The sequence below is a fragment of the Ranitomeya variabilis genome, chromosome 4, assembly GCF_051348905.1.
Source record: "Ranitomeya variabilis isolate aRanVar5 chromosome 4, aRanVar5.hap1, whole genome shotgun sequence".
NCBI classification, from domain to species: Eukaryota; Metazoa; Chordata; class Amphibia; order Anura; family Dendrobatidae; genus Ranitomeya; species Ranitomeya variabilis.
This window is the reverse complement of record NC_135235.1, coordinates 642716578-642740016: the sequence shown is the minus strand read 5'-3', so window position 1 is coordinate 642740016 and position 23439 is coordinate 642716578. Positions and strand designations below refer to the sequence as shown.

Here is a 23439-nt window from a genome sequence, read left to right as displayed (position 1 = left end):
ACAGCTCTGGCAAAAATTAAGAGACCACCACATCAAAACCCTGTCATGGGCAGCCCAATCTCCTGACCTGAATCCCATTGAAAACCTCTGGAATGGAATCAAGAGGATGATGGATAGTCACAAGCCATCAAGGAAGAACTGCTTACATTTTTGTGCAAGAAGCCGTATGAAAGACTGGTGGAAAGCATGCCAAGACGCATGAAAGCTGTGATTAAATATCATGGCTATTCCACAAAGTATTGATTTCTGAACTCTTCCTGAATTAAAACATTAGTATTGTTGTTTCTAAATTATTATGAACTTCTTTTCCATGCATTATTTGAGGTCTGAAAGCACTTTTTCTTTCTTTTTTTTTTTTTTTAATTTTGACCTTATTTCTTTGTCAGAAAAAAAATACAAAATTTATTGCTTGGAAATTCGGAGACATGTTGTCAGAGGTTTATAGAATAAAAAAACAACTTACATTTTACTTAAAAATATACCTATAAAGAGAAAAATCAGACAAACTGAACATTTTGCAGTGGTCTCTTAATTTTTGCCAGAGCTGTATATCTTGTCTTTTTTAACCATACTAAGTAGCTATGTTATTCTTTACAATTTAGATGCAGAATACTAGTTCTCTCTCAACTCCAGTTTCAGAGGAAATGCCTTAAAGGGAATCTGTCACCCCAAAATTCACCTATAAGCTAAGGCCACCGGCATCAGGGGCTTATGGACAGCATTACAGAATGCTGTAGATAAGCCCCCGATGTAACCCAAAAGATAAGAAAAACAAGTTAGATTTTACTCACACAGGGGCGGTCCGATACGGTCCGATGGGCTTCGCGGTCCTGGTTCGGCGCCTCCCATCTTCATACGATGATGTCCTCTTCCTTGCTTCTGTTGCAGCTCCTGCACAGGCGTACTGATTTGCCCTGTTGAGGGCAGCGTAAAGTACTGCAGTGCGCAGGTGCCGGCCTCTCTGACCTTTCCTTGGCGCCTGCGCACTGCAGTACTTTGCTCTGCCCTCAATAGGGCAGACAATGTACGTCTGCGAAGGAGCCGTGGCAGGAAGGAAAGAAGAGGATGTCATCGTATGAAGATAGGAGGCGCCGGACCCGGACCACGACGCCCAACGGATCGGGACCGCCCCTGGGTGAGTATAATATAACCTGTTTTTCTTATCTTTCAGGTTACATCGGGGGCTTATCTGTAGCATTATAGAATGCTATAGATAAGCCCCTGATGGCGGTGGCCTTAGCTTATAGGCAAATTTTGGGGTGACAGGTTCCCTTTAACATCTAAAGAATATTAATAAAAATCCAAACTATAAGTTTTAAAAGCCAATGTTTAGTAATGATTTGCAGCAAACAATGGGTGAATCACTTCCCTTAGTCTTGTGGACACTGTTTTGGCAAAAATGTAAATATCAGCATTCAACAAAGAAATAAGACAGTACGATGATCATGGTAACGCGGCTCCTTTCCAAGCTTTAGCATAACCACCAACAGGGTCGTCCTCAGTGAGGCTAGAATTGCTTCTGCATAGAGTTAAGTTTTAACACGTAATGACGACAAATCCTTCATATAGAATTTATACAGGTCCTTAGGTGGGCCATCCACAGCTAATTTTTAGCAATGAGGGAGTCAAGCAATGCTGACTGTTCCTTAGACGACCTCAAAAGGGGCAAATCCGCTCAGAAAGGGCCTGCCTCACTGGAGGCAGCGTTACATCTGGAGGTATACAAATTAGTAGAATAGTCATGAAATACTTTAATAATCAATAACTGATCACAACAGAACAGACCCTCAGAATTTAGCACACTTGGGGTAGAGGAAGAGGGATGTTCTGAATGAGCTTGAAAAGATAGAAGACTCGCATTTTTATCCCCCCACTTCAAACATGCCGGCATCCTTATATAGCAAAGATTCCCTAGTCCTTTCCTTATTTAATACCAGCAATTCTCTTTGGGTGGGTGCCCAAAGAGTCAGACACTGACTTAAGTCAGGTAGGATCAGCTATATACATCTGCTCAGCAGATTCTATTTGTTTAGCCATATCCCGCCATATTAAATCTTCTCTATGTGCACCCACCGCATTAATAGAGGTGCCCCTAAAATTTCTCTAAAACTCAGGACGATTGCAGCTAAACAGACTGTAATTTTCCTAGATATAAATACACGTATGTATGTATGTACAGTGGGGCAAAAAAGTATTTAGTCAGTCAGCAATAGTGCAAGTTCCACCACTTAAAAAGATGAGAGGCGTCTGTAATTTACATCATAGGTAGACCTCAACTATGGGAGACAAACTGAGAAACAAAAATCCAGAAAATCACATTGTCTGTTTTTTTATCATTTTATTTGCATATTATGGTGGAAAATAAGTATTTGGTCAGAAACAAACAATCAAGATTTCTGGCTCTCACAGACCTGTAACTTCTTCTTTAAGAGTCTCCTCTTTCCTCCACTCATTACCTGTAGTAATGGCACCTGTTTAAACTTGTTATCAGTATAAAAAGACACCTGTGCACACCCTCAAACAGTCTGACTCCAAACTCCACTATGGTGAAGACCAAAGAGCTGTCAAAGGACACCAGAAACAAAATTGTAGCCCTGCACCAGGCTGGGAAGACTGAATCTGCAATAGCCAACCAGCTTGGAGTGAAGAAATCAACAGTGGGAGCAATAATTAGAAAATGGAAGACATTCAAGACCACTGATAATCTCCCTCGATCTGGGGCTCCACGCAAAATCCCACCCCGTGGGGTCAGAATGATCACAAGAACGGTGAACAAAAATCCCAGAACCACGCGGGTGGACCTAGTGAATGAACTGCAGAGAGATGGGACCAATGTAACAAGGCCTACCATAAGTAACACACTACGCCACCATGGACTCAGATCCTGCAGTGCCAGACGTGTCCCACTGCTTAAGCCAGTACATGTCCGGGCCCGTCTGAAGTTTGCTAGAGAGCATTTGGATGATCCAGAGGAGTTTTGGGAGAATGTCCTATGGTCTGATGAAACCAAACTGGAACGATTTGGTAGAAACACAACTTGTCGTGTTTGGAGGAAAAAGAATACTGAGTTGCACCCATCAAACACCATACCTACTGTAAAGCATGGTGGTGGAAACATCATGCTTTGGGGCTGTTTCTCTGCAAAGGGGCCAGGACGACTGATCCGGGTACATGAAAGAATGAATGGGGCCATGTATCGTGAGATTTTGAGTGCAAACCTCCTTCCATCAGCAAGGGCATTGAAGATGAAACGTGGCTGGGTCTTTCAACATGACAATGATCCAAAGCACACCGCCAGGGCAAGGAAGGAGTGGCTTCGTAAAAAGCATTTCAAGGTCCTGGAGTGGCCTAGCCAGTCTCCAGATCTCAACCCTATAGAAAACCTTTGGAGGGAGTTGAAAGTCCGTGTTGCCAAGCGAAAAGCCAAAAACATCACTGCTCTAGAGGAGATCTGCATGGAGGAATGGGCCAACATACCAACAACAGTGTGTGGCAACCTTGTGAAGACTTACAGAAAACGTTTGACCTCTGTCATTGCCAACAAAGGATGTATTACAAAGTATTGAGATGAAATTTTGTTTCTGACCAAATACTTATTTCCCACCATAATATGCAAATAAAATGATAAAAAAACAGACAATGTGATTTTCTGGATTTTTGTTTCTCAGTTTGTCTCCCATTGTTGAGGTCTACCTATGATGTAAATTACAGACGCCTCTCATCTTTTTAAGTGGTGGAACTTGCACTATTGCTGACTGACTAAATACTTTTTTGCCCCACTGTATGTATGTATGTATGTATGTATGTATGTATGTATGTATATATATATATATATATATATATATATATATATATATATACATACACATACACACACAAAAAAAAGCTATTGAGCAGTGAATGATCACAAAACTATCGAAATGGTCGCAAACCACCTGGATCAACTCCAGTGGGAGAAATTTAACTACGTAGGCCACATTCACATGTTCAGTATTTGCGCAGTATTTTACATTAGTATTTATAAGCAAAAACCAGAAGTGGGTGAAAAATGCAGAAGTCATGACGTGTTTCTATTATACTTTTCCTCTGATTGTACCACTCCTGATTTTGAAAACACCAAAAGAAGATAGAGTATAAGTACCGTTAAAAAATCCTTTTATTAAATAGGTAATTAAAATAACCATATAGAATAGGCAAATATAGTACCAGAAGCTACAAATGCCGTATATTAGTCACAGGAGACCAAATCACATGTATTTTACCCTATTACATGTCCACTAATAAGTATGAATCGTAATTATAATTAATGTAGATAAAAGTGCATATAGTGCAAAGTGATGGCCATCACTATACCCTGTCTTCCAATATAAGTCCCTTTATCATTATTTAACATTATGAATGCACGCTATTAGGCAGCACTTTGCACTATATGTCACTAGCAGTAACGTCATCAAGGTTACCGCAGGGCACTGAGGCCAAGTTCCCAGCCGAGCCAATGAAATGCAGTGACCTCAATGACATACTTGCTAGCACAGTGAGATAAAGTCTCATGGTGGAGAGGCGAGTTCACCGGGAGAATTTCAGTGCAGTGAATTTGAACTGCATTGAACTCGCCTCTTCACCGTGAGACTTTTTCTCACTGTGCAAGCAGAGATCTCACCGAGGTGACTGGCAGTAACTTCGATGACGTCACCACTGGTCAGTGAGGCTGCGCTCGCAGCAGCTCATTCCCCAGTGGTTCTCAGCCTGGACGGTCACATCTTGGCACCATCCAAGTTAAAAACGGTTTATCCCAAAGACATGGATTAAGGCGTGGGACAGGATGACGGAAAGGTGAGGGATACTGTTTTATTTTTGCTTTATTACAGGCAACGAGGGCTTCGGTGGAATGGGCTTTTAGGTGAGCACTACTGTGTTTGTTACATTTAAATATAAAAGTGTTTTGTTTGATTTCTAATAAAAAACTTTATTCTGGCTATGTTTTTATTTACTAACTATAGGATTAGTAATGGAGCGGTGTCTTATTCGGTACGGACGCTGAACTTTACTGTTCGTGTTCACCCATCTCTATTGTGGGCATATCAAATTAGGGAAGTATTGTTTCAGGAAGTCAAATACAATGGCTTTTTTTAAACTTAGAATTTAGGCCTTCTATATTTCAGGACAAAATCGTCATCATTGCTATTCATGAGCTAAGAGGGAGTCAGGCAGTCATGACCACAAAAGGAGAAGTGGGTAGGAGGCAGAGGAACCATACATACAGACATACAATCCTAGCACACATTTCCTGAAATAATATACCAACAAGTGAGATAAGATGATCAAGTGCTCAGTACTATGGGACAGATTAAACCAGAAAAATGGAGGGTGGAGAGGAAGGGAAATGCAAGAAAAGAGAAGAGAAGAGAGGAGAATAAAACAACGTTAAAAAGGAAAAGTGAAAACTAGTAATGAAGAGGAGTGAGACCAGGCGGGGGAAAAAAGAAAAAATTAAGTAAGAAAACCCTTATCTATCACAGAAATGTGAAGATCTAAACCCTAAACAACTAAATCACATGCATCACTGAAATCTGGTGAGATGATACACATGCTTGGAATACTAACCTTGAAGTCTACAACTTATTTATTAGAAACAGGATTAACAAGAAGGGAGGAGGTGTTGCATTGTATGTTAGAGAAGCGTATATTTCTCCACAGAGATCCAAGCTTCAGAGACTAGCAACTCTGTAGAAACTGTTTGGGTAAGAATTCAAGGAGAGAAAAACAGAAAGGACACTATTGTAGGGGTTTACTATAGGCCACCTGGACAGACTGAAGAGGTTGATGAACTTTTTTTTTTTTTACATCAGATGTCTCTGTTCTCAAAAAACTATGACATAGCGATCATGGGAGATTTTTTTTTTTTTTAAACTTTGTTTTTATTGAATACAAAAATTTTGTCTTACATACATATATCAATGCAGGCATTATTTAAGGCATATATATCAAAACCTCTATGTTGGAGATTGCATTGGTACACAGGACAATAGGTCAAAACAAACACAAAACCGGGGGGAGGGAAAAGAGGGAGGGGAAAGAAGGGGAGAGGAAAGCATGTCAGAAACAAAATATAGTTTTTACTTATTAGACTCTCAGCATATGTGCCCAACTTTAAGCTCAGGACCAACCGACACCAAAGTACATGCCCAACACCTAGAAGTGCATCTTCATAGCGGTTCACCCAGGGACATCACTGTACAGGTGTCTCCACCAGTATTAGCTGCTCTTGATACCAGACCATCGGCTGAAAACAAGTCTTAGGCCGGGGTCACACTTGCGAGTGCAATGCGAGAGACTCGCACGAGTCTCTCGCCTCAGTACCCGGCAATCCCGCCGACACTCGGGACCGGAGTGTGCGGCTGCATGTATTTCTATGCAGCTGAACGCTCCGGTCCCGAGTGCTGGCGGCAGTGCCGGAAATTGAGGCGAGAGACTTGCACTCGCAAGTGTGACCCCGGCCTTAATGTCACTCTGGATATGTTGTGGAAGCATAGAGATGAAGCTTTCCCCAGTTTCAAAAAAGGGCTGTACCCTTCCCTTCTTATGCAAAGAGGCCACAACCCAATCCATCTGAAGCAGAAAACAAGTTTTTCTAGAAAGATTTTGAAAGGAAGGGCATGGTCGTGGATTGAGGTCTGCAAAATGGCCTTAGTACCAGCTGCGGCCACCAAATACAGTAGTTTACGAGCCCCTGGAGAGCAGGTGTATGTATCTGGCTTTAAATATACAAATATGGCCCATAAGGGTTCGTCAGGAGCAAAATTTGTCAGATGTGTAGTGGTAAATCACCATACTCTCTCCCAAAATGGCCTAATGACTGAGCATGCCCACAGGCAATGAAACAGGTTGGCCTCTGGGGAATGACATTTAAAACATTTGGAAGTTGTGTACAGGCTAGTGATGAGCGAATATACTCGTTAGTCGAGGTTTCTCAAGAATGCTCAGGGGTCCTCCGAGTATTTTTTAGTGCTCGGAGTTTTAGTTTTTCTTGCCGCAGCTGAATGATTTACATCTGTTAGTCAGCTTAAGTACATGTGGGGATTCCCTATCAACCAGGCAATGACCACATGTACTTATGCTGGCTATCAGATGTAAATCATTCAGCTGCAGCAAGAAAATCTAAAACGCCGAGAATTAAAAAATACTCAGAGGACCTCGAGTAACGAGTATATTCGTTCATCACTAGTACAGGCCCATTCTATGACCCTTCTGTGGAGTTCGGTAGGATCCATGGCAGATTTTCAGTCTCATTTCTAGGAAATTGATCTGAAGGGAGAAATTTATAGGCTTGGTCTAAAGTTTTCAAGATGGTGTTGCAGGACAAGCTGGTGTCTTCGATCTGCCATTTTGTTAGCGGAAATTGGGATTGTTCATAATCCAGGGCTACGTGGATGAATTTGTAGTTAGTGGCTATTTGGCCAGATGGAAAATTGGGTTTTGGCGAACCATCTAAGCACGGATGGTCTCCATTCGTGTTCAGAAAGACATGTTAGAATTTTTGCTACATAACTCTTACCTTGCAAGTTTTGGAAGGAAGGGAATATGGCGGTGAGATATTTACATTGCAACTCCTCTATTGAGTACATCCGTCGTTGCTCTAGGTGGAGATGTTATACCCTGAGAGTGCCATTAGTAGAAGATGGGGTGAGAGCGTCCATCCTGAAAGTGGGGGTTACCAATGAGTTAGAGGAGGAGAGACACCCAGGGAGAGAGCTGGAAATGCCGACGTAGCTTTTGCCATGTCCTCCATGTAGACGATCATGGAAGATTATAACTATCCAGATATTTGTTGGGAATCTCTCAGGCAAAAGTACAGGGTCCAGAAAATTCTTAAATTCTTTTGCTGACAATTTTATCTTTCAAAAGGTAGAAGAGAGAACAAGAGGATCTGCAATCTTGGACCTAATTCTTACCAACAGGGATGCAAATTGCCTCTTCAGAGAGGAAGAGAACTAGAACTCTAGTGCCACCTATTGGAAGTAGCAATCCTAACAGTCAATGTTGACCCTTTAACGAGCCTTGTCACATGACTTAGGATAATAGCCAAACCAGAATCTCAATTCTTTGAGATTCTGGTTTGGCTATTATCCTAAGTTATGTGACAAGGCTCGTTAAAGGGTCGACATTGACTGTTAGGATTGCTACTTCCAATAGGTGGCACTAGAGTTCTAGTTCTCTTCCTCTCTGAAGAGACAATTTGCATATTTCCCAGAGGAGCATTGCGGCCTTAAGTCTCTTCACCTCGACATGCTTACCATGTCACTCTCCACAAGGAGAAACGATACTTCTTGGATACCAACAGGGATGAAATGATTGAGGAAGTTGGCTGGGAATTTAGGAGGCAGCGATAATGCTATCCTCAAATTTTGGATTACAAGAGGAGGAAGACCAGCGAGGACACAGACTTTAAAGTTGGACTTGAGAAAAACAAATTTTAATGGACTCAGAAAGTGGGTAGGAAATGTCCAATGGCTGGATATCTGGATATTGTAAAGGACAGAAATGTCCAAGAAGCAGATTGTGGAGATTTTGCTAAACTAAATTTTAATCGCACAATCGGTAACAGCCCCGAAAAGAAGGAAGAATTGAAAGTATTTAAAGAGACCAAGGTGGATGAAGACTGAGCTTAATCACTTGTTAAAAAAGAAAAAAGAGATGTATAACAAATGGAAAGAGGCGAGCATATCTAAAGGAGAATATAATGCTATTTGCAGGGAATGCAGGGCAAGCGTTAGAAGAGCTAAAGCCAGTAACAAAGTAAAACTTGCAAGGGAGAGCAAAAGCAGTTAAAAAGGATTTGGGGGGGGGGAGGGCTGTCAAAAGCAAAAGAAAAGTCAAAGATGCTATAGGATTTTTACAGGACGAAAAGGATGATGTGGTCAAAAATAATGTTGAGAAGGCCAAACTTTTAAATTCCTATTTTGCATCTGTGCTCTCTAAGAAAGCAATTGTAACATCAACTGATCTTCATGGTGCCTTCGATCAAATAAAAGAATACACACTATCCATGAACAGAGAGATGGTGAGGGAACACTTAAAGAATTTAAATAAATTTAAATCTCCTGGTGTAAAAGAATTACATCCTAGGGTACTGAAAGAGTTAGAGAAAATTGCAGAACCACCAGCCATAATCTATGAAAAATCTTGGAAAACGAGAGAAGACCCAGAAGATTAGGGAAGGGCAAACATTGTCCCTATCTTCAAAAAAGGAAAGTAGATGGAGCCAGGAAATTACAGGCCAGTGAGCCTTACTTCTATACCAGCGGTTTTTCTTTTGAAAATATGTATATGGTCACTTTAAGGAGCGCTATGACTATAGAGCACACTGCAATGGATTAGTGGTAAACAAACCTTTTAATAAACCACTACGCGTTAAGGCAGTAGTCTGCTACTTTAAGAGTCCAGAGAGAAGTTTCTGCAGTGGAGAGGAGGATTAGGCTTCCTCTTAGAGCAGTAATGCACCTCACTTCCCATCAGCAATACAGGAGCACCAGAAAGAAAACACATGGTCGCTGCTCCCCACATCTAATAGCCATCACACAATCCAAAAGAAGGATAATGGAAATGAGTGCGCAGCAAAATTAAGGGCAAACTACTCAGGAACACTGTGACAGAGTAAGGCTACGTTCACACTAGCGTTGTGCGCCGCTGCGTCGGCGACGCAACGCACAACGCACGCAAAAACGCGGCAAAACGCACGCAAAAACGCTGCGTTTTGCGACGCATGCGTCGGTTTTTGCCGAAAATCGGACGCAAGAAAAATGCAACTTGTTGCGTTTTCTTGGTCCGACGCTTGCGGCAAAAAAGACGCATGTGTGGCACAACGCAACAAAAAAAAACGCATGCGTCCCCCATGTTAAGTATAGGGGGCGCATGACGCATGCGTCGCCGATGCAAACCCGACGCACATTAGCTTAACGCTAATGTGAACGTAGCCTAAGAGTCTACAAATCCAGTCCCATAGATTTTATCTCAATCCTACTCAACAAGCACAGCAGAGAGTAGGAAGAGACCCAAGGAGATCACATAGGCATCAACAGTTAGTAACTGATAAGTACCAGTATCTCCACTGGCTGCAGAAAGAGTTAAGGTACCTTCACACGAAGCGACGCTGCAGCGATAGCGACAACAATGCCGATCGCTGCAGCGTCGCTGTTTGATCGCTGGGGAGCTGTCACACAGACCGCTCTCCAGCGACCAACGATGCCGAGGTCCCCGGGTAACCAGGGTAAACATCGGGTTACTAAGCGCAGGGCCGCGCTTAGTAACCCGATGTTTACCCTGGTTACCAGCGTAAAAGTAAAAAAAACAAACAGTACATGCTCACCTGCGCGTCCCCCAGCGTCTGCTTCCTGAAACTGACTGAGCTCCGGCCCTAACAGCACAGCGGTGACGTCACCGCTGTGCTTTCACTTTCACTTTAGGGCCGGCGCTCAGTCAGTGTCAGGAAGCAGACGCTGGGGGACGCGCAGGTGAGCATGTACTGTTTGTTTTTTTTACTTTTACGCTGGTAACCAGGGTAAACATCGGGTTACTAAGCGCGGCCCTGCGCTTGGTAACCCGATGTTTACCCTGGTTACCAGTGTAAAATATCGCTGGTATCGTTGCTTTTGCTTTCAAACACAACGATACACGGCGATCGGACGACCAAATAAAGTTCTGGACTTTATTCAGCGACCAGCGACATCACAGCAGGATCCTGATCGCTGCTGCGTGTCAAACGAAACGATATCGCTAGCGAGGACGCTGCAACATCACGGATCGCTAGCGATGTCGTTTCGTGTGAAGGTACCTTTAGTCCATGACTTCTAAGTAAGCAATAACTCAGGATACAAGGAAAATCCCAGGGAGCTCAAGCACCATACATCTTCCTCACACAGCCATCAAACCTGCCCCCATTGGTAGTTCCATACATTTACTATTAACCAGTTAGTGCTGTAAACAGCATTCCCTTTTTCTTTTAGGCTGTCAATGTTTTTTTTCTTCTACGATTTGACAATAAAATGGTTTTAAAAATAGAAAGGCTACTTCCCTTTGTGAATTTTCTGATGTGCAATAAAATTTGGCTTCCGTGTAAAACATTGCCCACATTCCGAACATGAAAAAGGCTTCTCCCCTGTGTGACTTCTCATATGTGTAACAAGATTTGATTTGTATAGATAGCAATTTCCACATTCTGAACACGAATATGGCCTTTCCCCTGTGTGACTTCTCATATGTGCAACAAGATTTGATCTGTGTGCAAAGCATTTTTTACATACAGAACACGAAAATGGCTTCTCGCCTGTGTGAGTTATCTGATGTATAACAAGTTGATTTTTGACTGTAAAACATTTTCCACATTCTTGACATAAAAATGGCTTTTCACCTGTGTGAGTTCTCTGATGTTTAACAAGACTTAATTTCGATGAAAAACATTTCCCACATTCTGGACATGAAAATGGTTTCTCCCCTGTGTGAATTTTCCAATGTGTAACAAGACTTGATTTTCGCGTAAAATATTTACCACATTCTGAACAGGAAAATGGATTATTTCTGGTCTCAGCAACTTGATGTTCATCATCATTTTTGTTTTGCTTAACAATCTGTGATGAATCAGAAGATAAGAGCTGTTGAAAAGGTTCAGATAGTAGATCTTGGGTTGGAGATGTATCTGGGACACGGTCATGTTCTTCATGTATATCTGGTGTAATACTATTATCAAATGCTGAAAAATCTGAAAAGATCAGACGTGCATCTGATTTGCTGGAACAGTCATCTGCCAAGAACAACAAAAACAATTGTTTTTGAATTTTCTCTTTTTTTTCTGCCAAATTCATATACTCTTTACTTTCCTGTCAACATAGGAGGGTTGGAGGGTTGTTTTCTTTTTTTTTTTTGCGGGATGAGTTGTAGCTTTGAATGACATAATTCCCTTTACCATATCATTCTATGGGAAACACAAAAGCCAAGTGCGGGAAAATGGGGATAATCTGTGACTGCACATACCGTACTTGTAATTTTGTTTCCTCAAACTATGACAGCCCCCATATATGCTCACCACTCTTTCTTGTACTCATCCACTACTGTATGTTTGAAAGGTTTTTATAATGCGATGCTAGCACAAAAAACAAGTTCATTACGGTATTTTATGCATGCTTGCTTGTATAACCCTTTTGTGACAATTTTCTCATTTGTATTTTCGTTTTTCTTACAATTGCCATATTTGGGAGCTTTGTAATTTTTAACCCCTTTACCTCAAGGGTGGTTTGCACATTAATGACCAGGCCAATTTTTAGAATTCTGACCACTGTCCCTTTATGAGGTTATAACTCTGGAACGCTTCAACAGATCCCGGTGATTCTGACATTGTTTTCTCGTGACATATTGTACTTCATGATAGTGGTAAAATTTCTTTGATATTACTTGCGTTTATTTGTGAAAAAAAACGGAAATTTGGCGAAAATTTTGAAAATTTCACATTTTTCCAACTTTGAATTTTCATGCCCTTAAATCACAGATATTTTACACAAAATACTTAATAAGTAACATTTCCTACATGTCTACTTTACATCAGCACAATTTTGGAACCAACACTTTTTTGTTGTTAGGGAGTAGTGAGGAGCTAGTATACTCGTTGCTCGGATTTTCCCTAGCACACTCGGGTGGTCTCCGAGTATTTGTTAGTGTTCGGAGATTTAGTTTTCATCGCTGCAGCTGAATGTTTTACAGCTACTACCCAGCCTGAGTACATATGGGGGTTGCCTGGTTGCTAGGGAATCCCCACATGTGTTCAAGCTGTCCAGCAGCCGCAAATCATGCTGCTGAGGAGAAGAAAACTTAATCTCCGAGCAGTTACAAATACTCGGAGACCACCCGAGCAACGAGTACACTTGCTCATCACTATTAGGGAGTTATAAGGGTTAAAAGTTGACCAGCGATTTCTCATTTTTACAACACCAATTTATTTTTAGGGACCACATCACATTTGAAGTCACTTTGAGGGGTCTATATGATAGAAAATACCAAGAAGTGACACCATTCTAAAAACTGCCCCCCTCAAGGTGCTCAAAATCACATTTAAGAAGTTTATTAACCCATAAGGTGCTTCACAGGAATTTTTGAAATGTTTAAAAAAAAAAAATGAACATTTAACTTTTTTTCACAAAAGAATTACTTCAGATCCAATTTGTTTTATTTTACCAAGGGTAACAGGAGAAATTGGACCCCAAAAGTTGTTGTCCAATTTCTCCTGAGTACGCCGATACCCCATATGTGGGGGTAAACCACTGTTTCGGTGAATGGTAGAGCTCGGAAGGGAAGGAGCACCGTTTGACTTTTCAATGTAATATTGGCTGGAATTGAGATCGGACGCCATGTCGCGTTTGGAGAGCCCCTGATTTGCATAAACAGTGGAAAACCCCCACAAGTGACACCATTTTGGAAAGTAGACCCCCTAAGGAACTTATCTAGATGCGTGGTGAGCACTTTGAACCCCTAAGTGCTTCAGAGAAGTTTATAATGTAGAGCCGTTTTTTCACAAAAATGATCTTTTAGCCCCCAATTTTGTATTTTCCCAAGGGTATCTGGAGAAATTGGACCCCAAAAGTTGTTGTGCAATTTGTCCTGAGTACGCTGATACCCCATATGTGGGAGAAAACTACTGTTTGGGCACACGTCGGGACTCGGAAGGGAAGAAGTGGCGTTTAGGAATGCAGACTTTGATGGAATAGTCTCCGAGCGTCACGTTGCGTTTGCAGAGCCCCTGATGTACCTAAACAGTAGAAACCCCCACAAGTGTCCCCATATTGGAAACTAGACCCCCCAAGGAACATATCTAGATGTGTTGTGAGAACTTTGAACCCCCAAGTATTTCACTTATAACGCAAAGCCGTGAAAATAAAAAATCTTTTTTTTTTTCTCACAAAAATGATTATTTAGCCCCCAAATTTTTATTTTCCCAAGGGTAACAGAAGAAATTGGACCTCAAAACTTGTTGTCCAATTTGTCCCGAGTACGCTGATACCCCATATGTGGGGCTAAACCACTGTTTGGGCGCACGGCAGAGCTCGGAAAGGAAGGAGCACCGTTTTACTTTTTAACGCAAAATTGGATGGAATTGAGATTGGACGTCATGTTGCGCTTGCAGAGTCCCTGATGTGCCTAAACAGTGGAAACCTCCTAATTCTAACTCCAACCCTAACCCCAACACACCCCTAACCCTAATCCCTGCCCTAACCCCAACACACCCCTAACCCCAACACACTAACCCTAATCCGAACCCTAACCATAACCCTAACCACACCCCTAACCCGAACACACCCCTAACCCTAATCCCAACGCACCTCTAACCCTAATCCCAACCCTAACTATAACCCTAACCACACCCCTAACCCAACTGTAAACGTAATCCAAACCCTAACCCCAATTCTAGCCCCAACTCTAACTTTAGCCCCAACCCTAGCCCTAATGGGAAAATGGAAAGAAATACATTTTTTAAATTTTATTATTTTTCCCTAACTAAGGGGGTGATAAAGGGGGGTTAGATTTACTATTTATAGCAGGTTTTTGTTTGGCAGCTGTCACACACTAAAAAACGCTTTTCATTGCAAAAAATAGTTTTTGTGTCACCACATTTTGAGAGCTGAGCTATAATTTTTCCATATTTCGGTCATGTGAGGTCTTGTTTTTTGTGGGACGAGTTGATGTTTTTATTGGTACCATTTTCGAGCACATGACATTTTTTGATCGCTTTTTATTCCGATTTTTGTTAGGCAGAATGAACAAAAACCAGCAATTCATGAATTTCTTTTTTTTTTTTTTGGGGTGGGGGGGTGTTTTATACCGTTCTGCGTTTGGTAAAACTGATGAAGCAGTTTTATTCTACGGGTCAGTACGATTACAGCGATACCTCATTTATATCATTTTTTTATGTTTTGGCACTTTTATACAATAAAAACTATTTCATATAAAAAATAATTATTTTTGCATCGCTTTATTCTGAGGGCTAACTTTTTTATTTTTTTGTTGATGCTGTATGTCTTTTTGATCGCGTGTTATTCCACTTTTTGTTCAGCGGTATGATAATAAAGCGTTGTTTTTTGCCTCTTTTTTTACGGTGTTCACTGAAGGGGTTAACTAGGGGGACAGTTTTATAGGTTGGGTCGTTACAGATGCGGCGATACTAAATATGTGTACTTTTATTGTTTGTTTTTTTTATTTACATAAAGAAATGTATTTATTTGAATAATATTTATTTTTCTTTATTTAGGAATTTTGTAAAAAATATTTTTACACAGTGTAATTTTTTTTTTCACTTTTTTATTTTGTCCCAGGGTGGGACATAACTATATAAAGACAGATCACTGATCTGACTCTTTGCAGAGCACTGTATCAGATCAGCGATCTGACAGTCAGTGCCGAAGGCTTGCTGTCGCCTGCTTTCAGCAGGCATCGGGAAGCCACCTCCCTGCAGGACCCGGAAGGCCCCCACGGCCATCTTGGATCTGGGGGCCTGCAGGGAGGAGATCCTCAGAACAACGCGATCACATCACGTTGTTCTGAGGGTCTCAGGGAAGCACACAGGGAGCCCCCTCGCTGCGCAATGCTTCCCCTATTCCACCGAAACACTGCGATCTTGTTTGATTGCAGTGTTCCGGGGGTGAAAGTGCCGGGAGCGGTCCCGGACCGCTCCTGGCACATAGTGCCAGATGTCAGCTGTGATGATCAGCTGACACCCGGCCGCGCTCCCCCCGTGAGCGTGGCTGATCGCATATGACATACAGTACTATCCCGTCGAAGGTCATACGAGCCCAGGGCACCTCGACGGGATAGTACGTCTGATGTCAGAAAGGGCTTAAAGGATGATTTCTTATTTTGAATGACACTATTAATTTAAACCATACAACAAACTGAAAACAGTTAATATAATTAAAATTGTGTTAAAATGCAAAAAAAAATGGAATTCCGCCATTGATTTTGAGAGTTAATTTTTACAGAGTTCATTGTGCTGACAAAAATTAACCAACAACATGAATTTTCATGGCAAAACGATTACAACTTTTAAAGTTTTTTTTATATATTTAAGAAATTTAATACAAAATCTGAAAAATTGGGGAAAACATAGGTCATGTTTCAGTTTTCTGAGACCAATAACTTATTTATTTTCTATCGCTAGAGCTATAGGAACTGACATTTAATTTATACCATTTTAAAGAATATTTAATGTTTTGATAGTTTTTTTCCCATTTTTTCAGGAGTTACAGCGAATTTTGTTCGCAACTTAGGGGACTTGAACCTACGGTCAACTGATGTAGGGAAAATGATGGTCTACTAAAAAACCCTGCTTTTTTTTTTTTTTGTTTGGACCCCCCCATTTTAATATGACACTTTAAAGCCTTACTTCATATGTATCAATTTTTTTGTACCAATCCAATCACACAGTAATATTGTGTGTAAGAATCCCTAACGAAAATTCAATACATAATGGCAGCACCAGCCAGTGACTGAGCAGTCTGTGACTTCTCTTCATTTAGTGGTCACCACTCACCTGAATTGCTGTCTGCAGATATCTCCACTTTGAGCCACTCATCTCCCCTCCCATATGTCCCTGCAGTATTAATAAAGGTCAGATCTTCAGCCTGAAACAAATATTGTAAAAGTCACAGACAGATGGAAAAGTTGCATGAAATGATTTTGAAGAACAGAAAAAAAAAATCATAAATTAACATGATGACCACAATGACAGCAGTAGATATCCCACAGCTGCAGTTCTCCTGTATAAATCCAACCTGTTGGTTCCTAACTCTAACCAGCAGTCTAATATCTATGATCAGCTTTATCCTGTCATCTCCACCAAGTACAAAACATACACTGAATGGCCACATTATTAGAGACACCCGCGTAGTAGAAGGTTAGACCTCCTTTGGCTTTCAGAATTCCAGAAATTTGTTAGGTCACAAGTTCCAGTAAATGTTTATCGTTCCGCAGGAGACAGGAAAGAATCTGTACACACCTGATTTCTGTTTGGAAGTGAAGGTCAGTCTTTTGATATTTCTATACATACAGATGCTAATCACAAAAAAGTTAATTTTAGTTCTTCAATACAAAAAGTGAAACTCATATTTTATGTAGAGTTATTACCAACAGAGTGAATTCAAGTGTTTATTTGTTAATGTTGATGATTATGGCTTACAGCCAATGAAAACCCATAAGTACCGTATATACTCGAGTATAAGCCGAGATTTTCAGCCCAAATTTTTGGGCTGAAAGTGCCCCCTCGGCTTATACTCGAGTCACGGTCGGCGGGTGAGGGGGAGAGGGCGCCCGAGGCATACTTACCTAGTCCCGGCGATCCTGACGCTCCCCCTGCCCATCCCACGGTCTCCGGGTGCAGCAGCCTCTTCCCCTGTTCAGCGGTCACGTGGGACCGCTCATTAGAGAAATGAATAGGCTGCTCCACCTCCTATAGGGGCGGAGCCGCATAATTCATTTCTCTAATCAGCGGTGCCGGTGACCGCTGATAGAGGAAGAGGCTGCGGCACCGAAGACCAGCTGTCCGGGGGAAGGAGCGGGACGCCGGGAGCAGGTAAGTATCTCATATTCACCTGTCCTCGTTCCACACGCCGGGCGCTGTCTCCATCTTCCCGGCGTCTCTCTCTCCGCACTGACTGTACAGGTCAGAGGGCGCGATGATGCATATAGTGTGCGCGCCGCCCTCTGCCTGATCAGTCAGTGCGGAGAGAGAGACGCCGGGAAGATGGCGCCGAGGAGCTGCAAGCAAGAGAGGTGAGTATGTGTTTTATTATTTTTATTGCAGCAGCAGCTATGGGGCAATAATGGACGGTGCAGAGCACTATATGGCACAGCTATGGGGCAATAATGGTGCAGAGCACTGTATGGCACAGCTACGGGGCAATAATGGTGCAGAGCACTATATGGCACAGCTATGGGGCAATAATGGTGCAGAGCACTATATGGCACAGCTATGGGGCAATAATGGTGCAGAGCACTATATGGCACAGCTATGGGGAAATAATGGTGCAGAGCACTGTATGGCACAGCTACGGGGCAATAATGGTGCAGAGCACTATATGGCACAGCTATGGGGCAATAATGGTGCAGAGCACTATATGGCACAGCTATGGGGAAATAATGGTGCAGAGCACTGTATGGCACAGCTATGGGGCAATAATGGTGCAGAGCACTATATGGCACAGCTATGGGGCAATAATGGACAATGCAGAGCACTATATGGCACAGCTATGGGGCAATAATGAACGGTGCAGAGCACTATATGGCACAGCTATGGGGCAATAATGGTGCAGAGCACTATATGGCACAGCTATGGGGCAATAATGGTGCAGAGCACTGTATGGCACAGCTATGGGGCAATAATGGTGCAGAGCACTGTATGGCACAGCTATGGGGCAATAATGGTGCAGAGCACTATATGGCACAGCTATGGGGCAATAATGGACAATGCAGAGCACTATATGGCACAGGTATGGGGCAATAATGGTGCAGAGCACTATATGGCACAGCTATGGGGCAATAATGGTGCAGAGCACTGTATGGCACAGCTATGGGGCAATAATGGTGCAGAGCACTATATGGCACAGCTATGGGGCAATAATGGTGCAGAGCACTATATGGCACAGCTATGGGGCAATAATGGACAATGCAGAGCACTATATGGCACAGCTATGGGGCAATAATGGACAATGCAGAGCACTATATGGCACAGCTATGGGGCAATAATGGTGCAGAGCACTATATGGCACAGCTATGGGGCAATAATGGTGCAGAGCACTATATGGCACAGCTATGGGGCAATAATGGTGCAGAGCACTATATGGCACAGCTATGGGGCAATAATGGTGCAGAGCACTATATGGCACAGCTATGGGGCAATAATGGACAATGCAGAGCACTATATGGCACAGCTATGGGGCAATAATGGTGCAGAGCACTATATGGCACAGCTATGGGGCAATAATGGTGCAGAGCACTATATGGCACAGCTATGGGGCAATAATGGACAATGCAGAGCACTATATGGCACAGCTATGGGGCAATAATGGACAATGCAGAGCACTATATGGCACAGCTATGGGGCAATAATGGTGCAGAGCACTATATGGCACAGCTATGGGGCAATAATGGTGCAGAGCACTATATGGCACAGCTATGGGGCAATAATGGTGCAGAGCACTGTATGGCACAGCTATGGGGCAATAATGGTGCAGAGCACTGTATGGCACAGCTATGGGGCAATAATGGACGGTGCAGAGCACTATATGGCACAGCTATGGGGCAATAATGGTGCAGAGCACTGTATGGCACAGCTATGGGGCAATAATGGTGCAGAGCACTATATGGCACAGCTATGGGGCAATAATGAATGGTGCAGAGCACTATATGGCACAGCTATGGGGCAATAATGGTGCAGATCACTATATGGCACAGCTATGGGACAATAATGGTGCAGAGCACTATATGGCACAGCTATGGGGCAATTATGAACGGTGCAGAGCACTATATGGCACAGCTATGGGGCCATAATGAACGGTATGGAGCATCTATTTTTATTTTTGAAATTCACCAGTAGCTGCTGCATTTTCCACCCTAGGCTTATACTCGAGTCAATAAGTTTTCCCAGTTTTTTGTGGCAAAATTAGGGGGGTCGGCTTATACTCGGGTCGGCTTATACTCGAGTATATACGGTAATCTCAGTAAATTAGAATGCTTAACAAAAAACATCTGAAAAGGCTTCCTGTGTTTAAAAAGGTTCCTTAGGGCTTATTCACACATCAGTATTTGGTCAGTATTTTGCATCAGTGTTTGTATGCCAAAACCAGGAGTGGAACTTACAGGGAAAAACTATAATTGAAAGATTAATACCTGCTCTGTGTTTTGGAGAAGTTCCTGGTTTTGGTATGAAAACACTGGACAAAAATACTGATGTGTGACTAAAGCCTTAGTCTGTTTCAGTAGGCTCCACAATCATGGGGAAGACTGCTGACTTGACAGATGTCCAGAAGGCAGTCATTAACACGCTCCACAAGGAGGGTAAGCCACAAAAGGTCATTGCTAAAGAAGCTGGCTGTTCAGAGTACTGTATCCAAGCATATTAACCCCTATCCAATGTTGAGCGTAATAATACGCCCACGTCGGAATCCCTCCCTTTGATGTGGGCTCCGGCGCTGAGCCCACATCTTTCCCGGCACAAGTCAGCTGTTTTGAATCGCAATCCACCCGCGGCTATTAACCAATCTCTGACAGCAGCATGTAACTTGCGTTTACCGGAAGTGTGCCTGAAATCCCGCCCATCGGTAACCACGTCACGTGATCGCGGGTCACCGATGGGTTGGCATGACAACCAGACCTCTATGCTTGTCATAGATTGCTATGAGAGCTGCCAGGTGGTCTACGCTCATAGCAAGTGAGCATTTCTGCTACACACAGGAGATCTGATCATCGCCTGTGTGTAGCATAGCCGATCAGACAACTGCAGATTCTAGTCTCCCATAGAGACTATCGAAGCATGCAAAAAGTAAAAAAAAAAGTTTTTAAAAATATTACATTTTAAAAATATAAAAGTTCAAATCACCCCCCTTTCGCCCCATTCAAAATAAGACAATAAAAAAAAACAAATATACACATATTTGGCATCGCCGAGTTCAGAATCGCTCGATCTATCGATATAAAGAAAGAATTAACCTGATTGCTAAACGGCATAACAAGAAAAAAAAATCAAAACGTCAGAATTACCGTATGTTGCGGTTTATAAGACGCACCCCAAATTTTGAGGAGAAAAATAGGAAACAAAACTTTTTTTTAATAAAACGGTGGTGCTTCTTACAATTTATGCTCCTTATTGCTTACCAAGGGTGGGGGCTGCGGTGAAGCGGGGTCTCAGGGTCGCTGCTGACGGAGGAAGGAGTGGGGGATGCTGCGGACCCCAGACTGGGGTGTTCGGATATACGACGCTACGGGTGTTCGGTGGTTCGACATTTTGTGAAAGCCCATAGACCCTGCACTTCCATGCGGTGGACCCTGGGAAAATGGCTACCTGGGGTGGCGCATGCGCAGATGGAGATCTCAGCATCAAGATCTCGGGAGATGAGATCTCAGCGCCAAGATCTCTATCTGCATACGCGCCGCCCCCAGCAGTCATTTTCATGGAGTTCACCAGATAGTAAACCATGGAAGTGCGGGGGCTCCAGGCTTTCACAAAATGTCGGCGGAGCCCCGCACCACTGAACACCTGCAGAGTCACAAACCCGAACACCCCCTCATCCCAGCCTGCTGCCTGCAGCAACGCTCCACTCTTGCCTCCTCCAGCAGCGACCCTGGGACCTTGCTCCACAGTGGCAGGTAAGGTATATTCGAATTATAAGACGCACCCCCATTTTCCCCAAAAATTTTGGGGAAAAAAGTGAGTCTTATGATCCGTAAAATACGGTACGTTTTTTCGGTCACTGCTGCATTTTAATAATATGCAATAACAGGCGATCAAAAGATCGTAGCTACACCAAAAAGGTATCAATAAAAACGTCAGCTTGGCATGCAAAAAATTAGCCATTAGTGATGAGCGAGTATACTCATTACTCGGGTTTTCCCAAGCACGCTCGGGTGATCTCCGAGTATTTGTTAGTGTTCGGAGACTAAGTTTTCATTGCGGCAGCTGAATGATTTACAGCTATTAGCCAGCTTGATTACATGTGGAGATTCCCTAGCAACCAGGCAACCCCCACATGTTCTCAGCCAGGCTCATAGATGTAAATCATTCAGCTGCCGCGATTAAAACTTAATCTCCGAACACTATAAATACTCGGAGATCACCTGAACGTGCTCGGGAAAACCGAGCTCATCACTATTAGCCATCACTCAGCCCCAGATTATGAAAAATAGAGATGCTACAGGTCTCGAAAAATTGAGTCTTTTTTTTACCAAAGTTTTTTTCACCACTTAAACAAAAAAGAACCTAGAAATGTTTGGTGTCTATGAACTCGTAATGACCTGGAGAATCATAATGGCAGGTCACTTAGTATTTAGTAAACACTGCACTTGGAATTTTTTCCTCCCGTTTTCCAGTACACGATATGTTAAAATCAATAGTGTCACTCAAAAGTACAACTTGTCCTGCAAAAAAACAAGCCCTCGCATGGTCATATTGACAGAAAAATAAAAAAATTATGGCTCTGGGAAGAAGAGGAGCAAAAAACAAATATACCTCCAGTTATGAAGGGGGTAATAAAAAGCTGAGTGGAAGGGAAAAGTGTGGTCGAAAAAAGTGCACAAGCAACCGAGATAACCGCAGCCACAGGATTAAGAAAAGGCCATTCAAAATTTTGGGGGAGTAACTTATGCAAAAGGAGCCCCAACCAAGTATTGATGTATTTACTGAACGTACATTTCAGTGGGCCATCATCTCAGATTTTAAAATCATTTTTCAAGATGGTGTCACAAAGTATTCTAATTTACGGAGATAATTACTTTTTTGGTTTTCATTGGCTGTAAGCCATAACCATCAACATTAACAGAAATAGGGATTTTTGTGTACTCACCGTAAAATCCTTTTCTCCGAGCCAATCATTGGGGGACACAGACCGTGGGTGTATACTGCTGCCACTAGGAGACTGACACTAAGTGATACACAGAAAGTTAGCTCCTCCCCTGCAGTATACACCCTCCTGCTGGCTCTCAGCTAACCAGTTCGGTGCAAAAGCAGTAGGAGATCAATAACAACAAATGAGCTTACAGCATGTCATTTTATATATGAGAGTATAGCATTTCAGATTGATCTTACAGCCTGTCATATTATATATGAGAGTATAGCATATCAGATTATAAAACAAGCATAAGCTAATACCAGGGTGGGAGCTGTGTCCCCGAATGATTGGCTCGGAGAAAAGGATATTACGGTGAGTACACAAAAATCCCTATTTCTTTCGCCTCATTGGGGGACACAGACCGTGGGACGTCCCAAAGCAGTCCCTGTGTGGGGACAACATCAGATCAGGCTCTGTGTAACCGCTACTTAAAAGTGTGCCACCGCGGCCTGCAGAGTCCGCCTACCCAGACTCACATCTGTTAAAGTGTGGTCATTATAGTGCTTCAAGAATGCATGCGGATTGGACGAATCCGCAAGCTTGCAGGCGTGCCTTGCTAATGCCTGGTGCCTAGAACCCTCGATAGACAGGGAGATAGGCTGGACTCCTGGATGGTGAAACGAATCCACTAGGCTAACATGGCCGATGAAACGGCTAAACCCTTCCTGTGACCATCAGGAAGCCTTCCTCTTACCGTCAGGAAGCCCAAATCAAGCGTCCAACCCACGGAAGGACACAGTCCTGGAGACGTATCTACTCAGAGCACTCCCTTCGTCCAGAATATGGGGAACTCATTCCATTTTGT

At 42.7% G+C, this 23439-nt stretch overlaps 1 protein-coding gene across 1 annotated transcript in view; it reads right to left on the bottom strand.

Moving 5' to 3' along the window:
- Positions 1-10678: 10678 nt before the first annotated feature.
- LOC143767038 (uncharacterized) overlaps positions 10679-23439 on the bottom strand; it is a 39211-nt gene continuing 26450 nt past the window's right edge. The window contains exons 6-7 of the mRNA XM_077255059.1: positions 16568-16658; positions 10679-11797 (exon numbers count right to left, since the gene is read on the bottom strand). Coding sequence (XP_077111174.1) covers positions 11064-11797; positions 16568-16658 — 825 coding nt within the window. The 3' untranslated portion in view covers positions 10679-11063. The remainder of the gene's footprint in view (positions 11798-16567; positions 16659-23439) is intronic.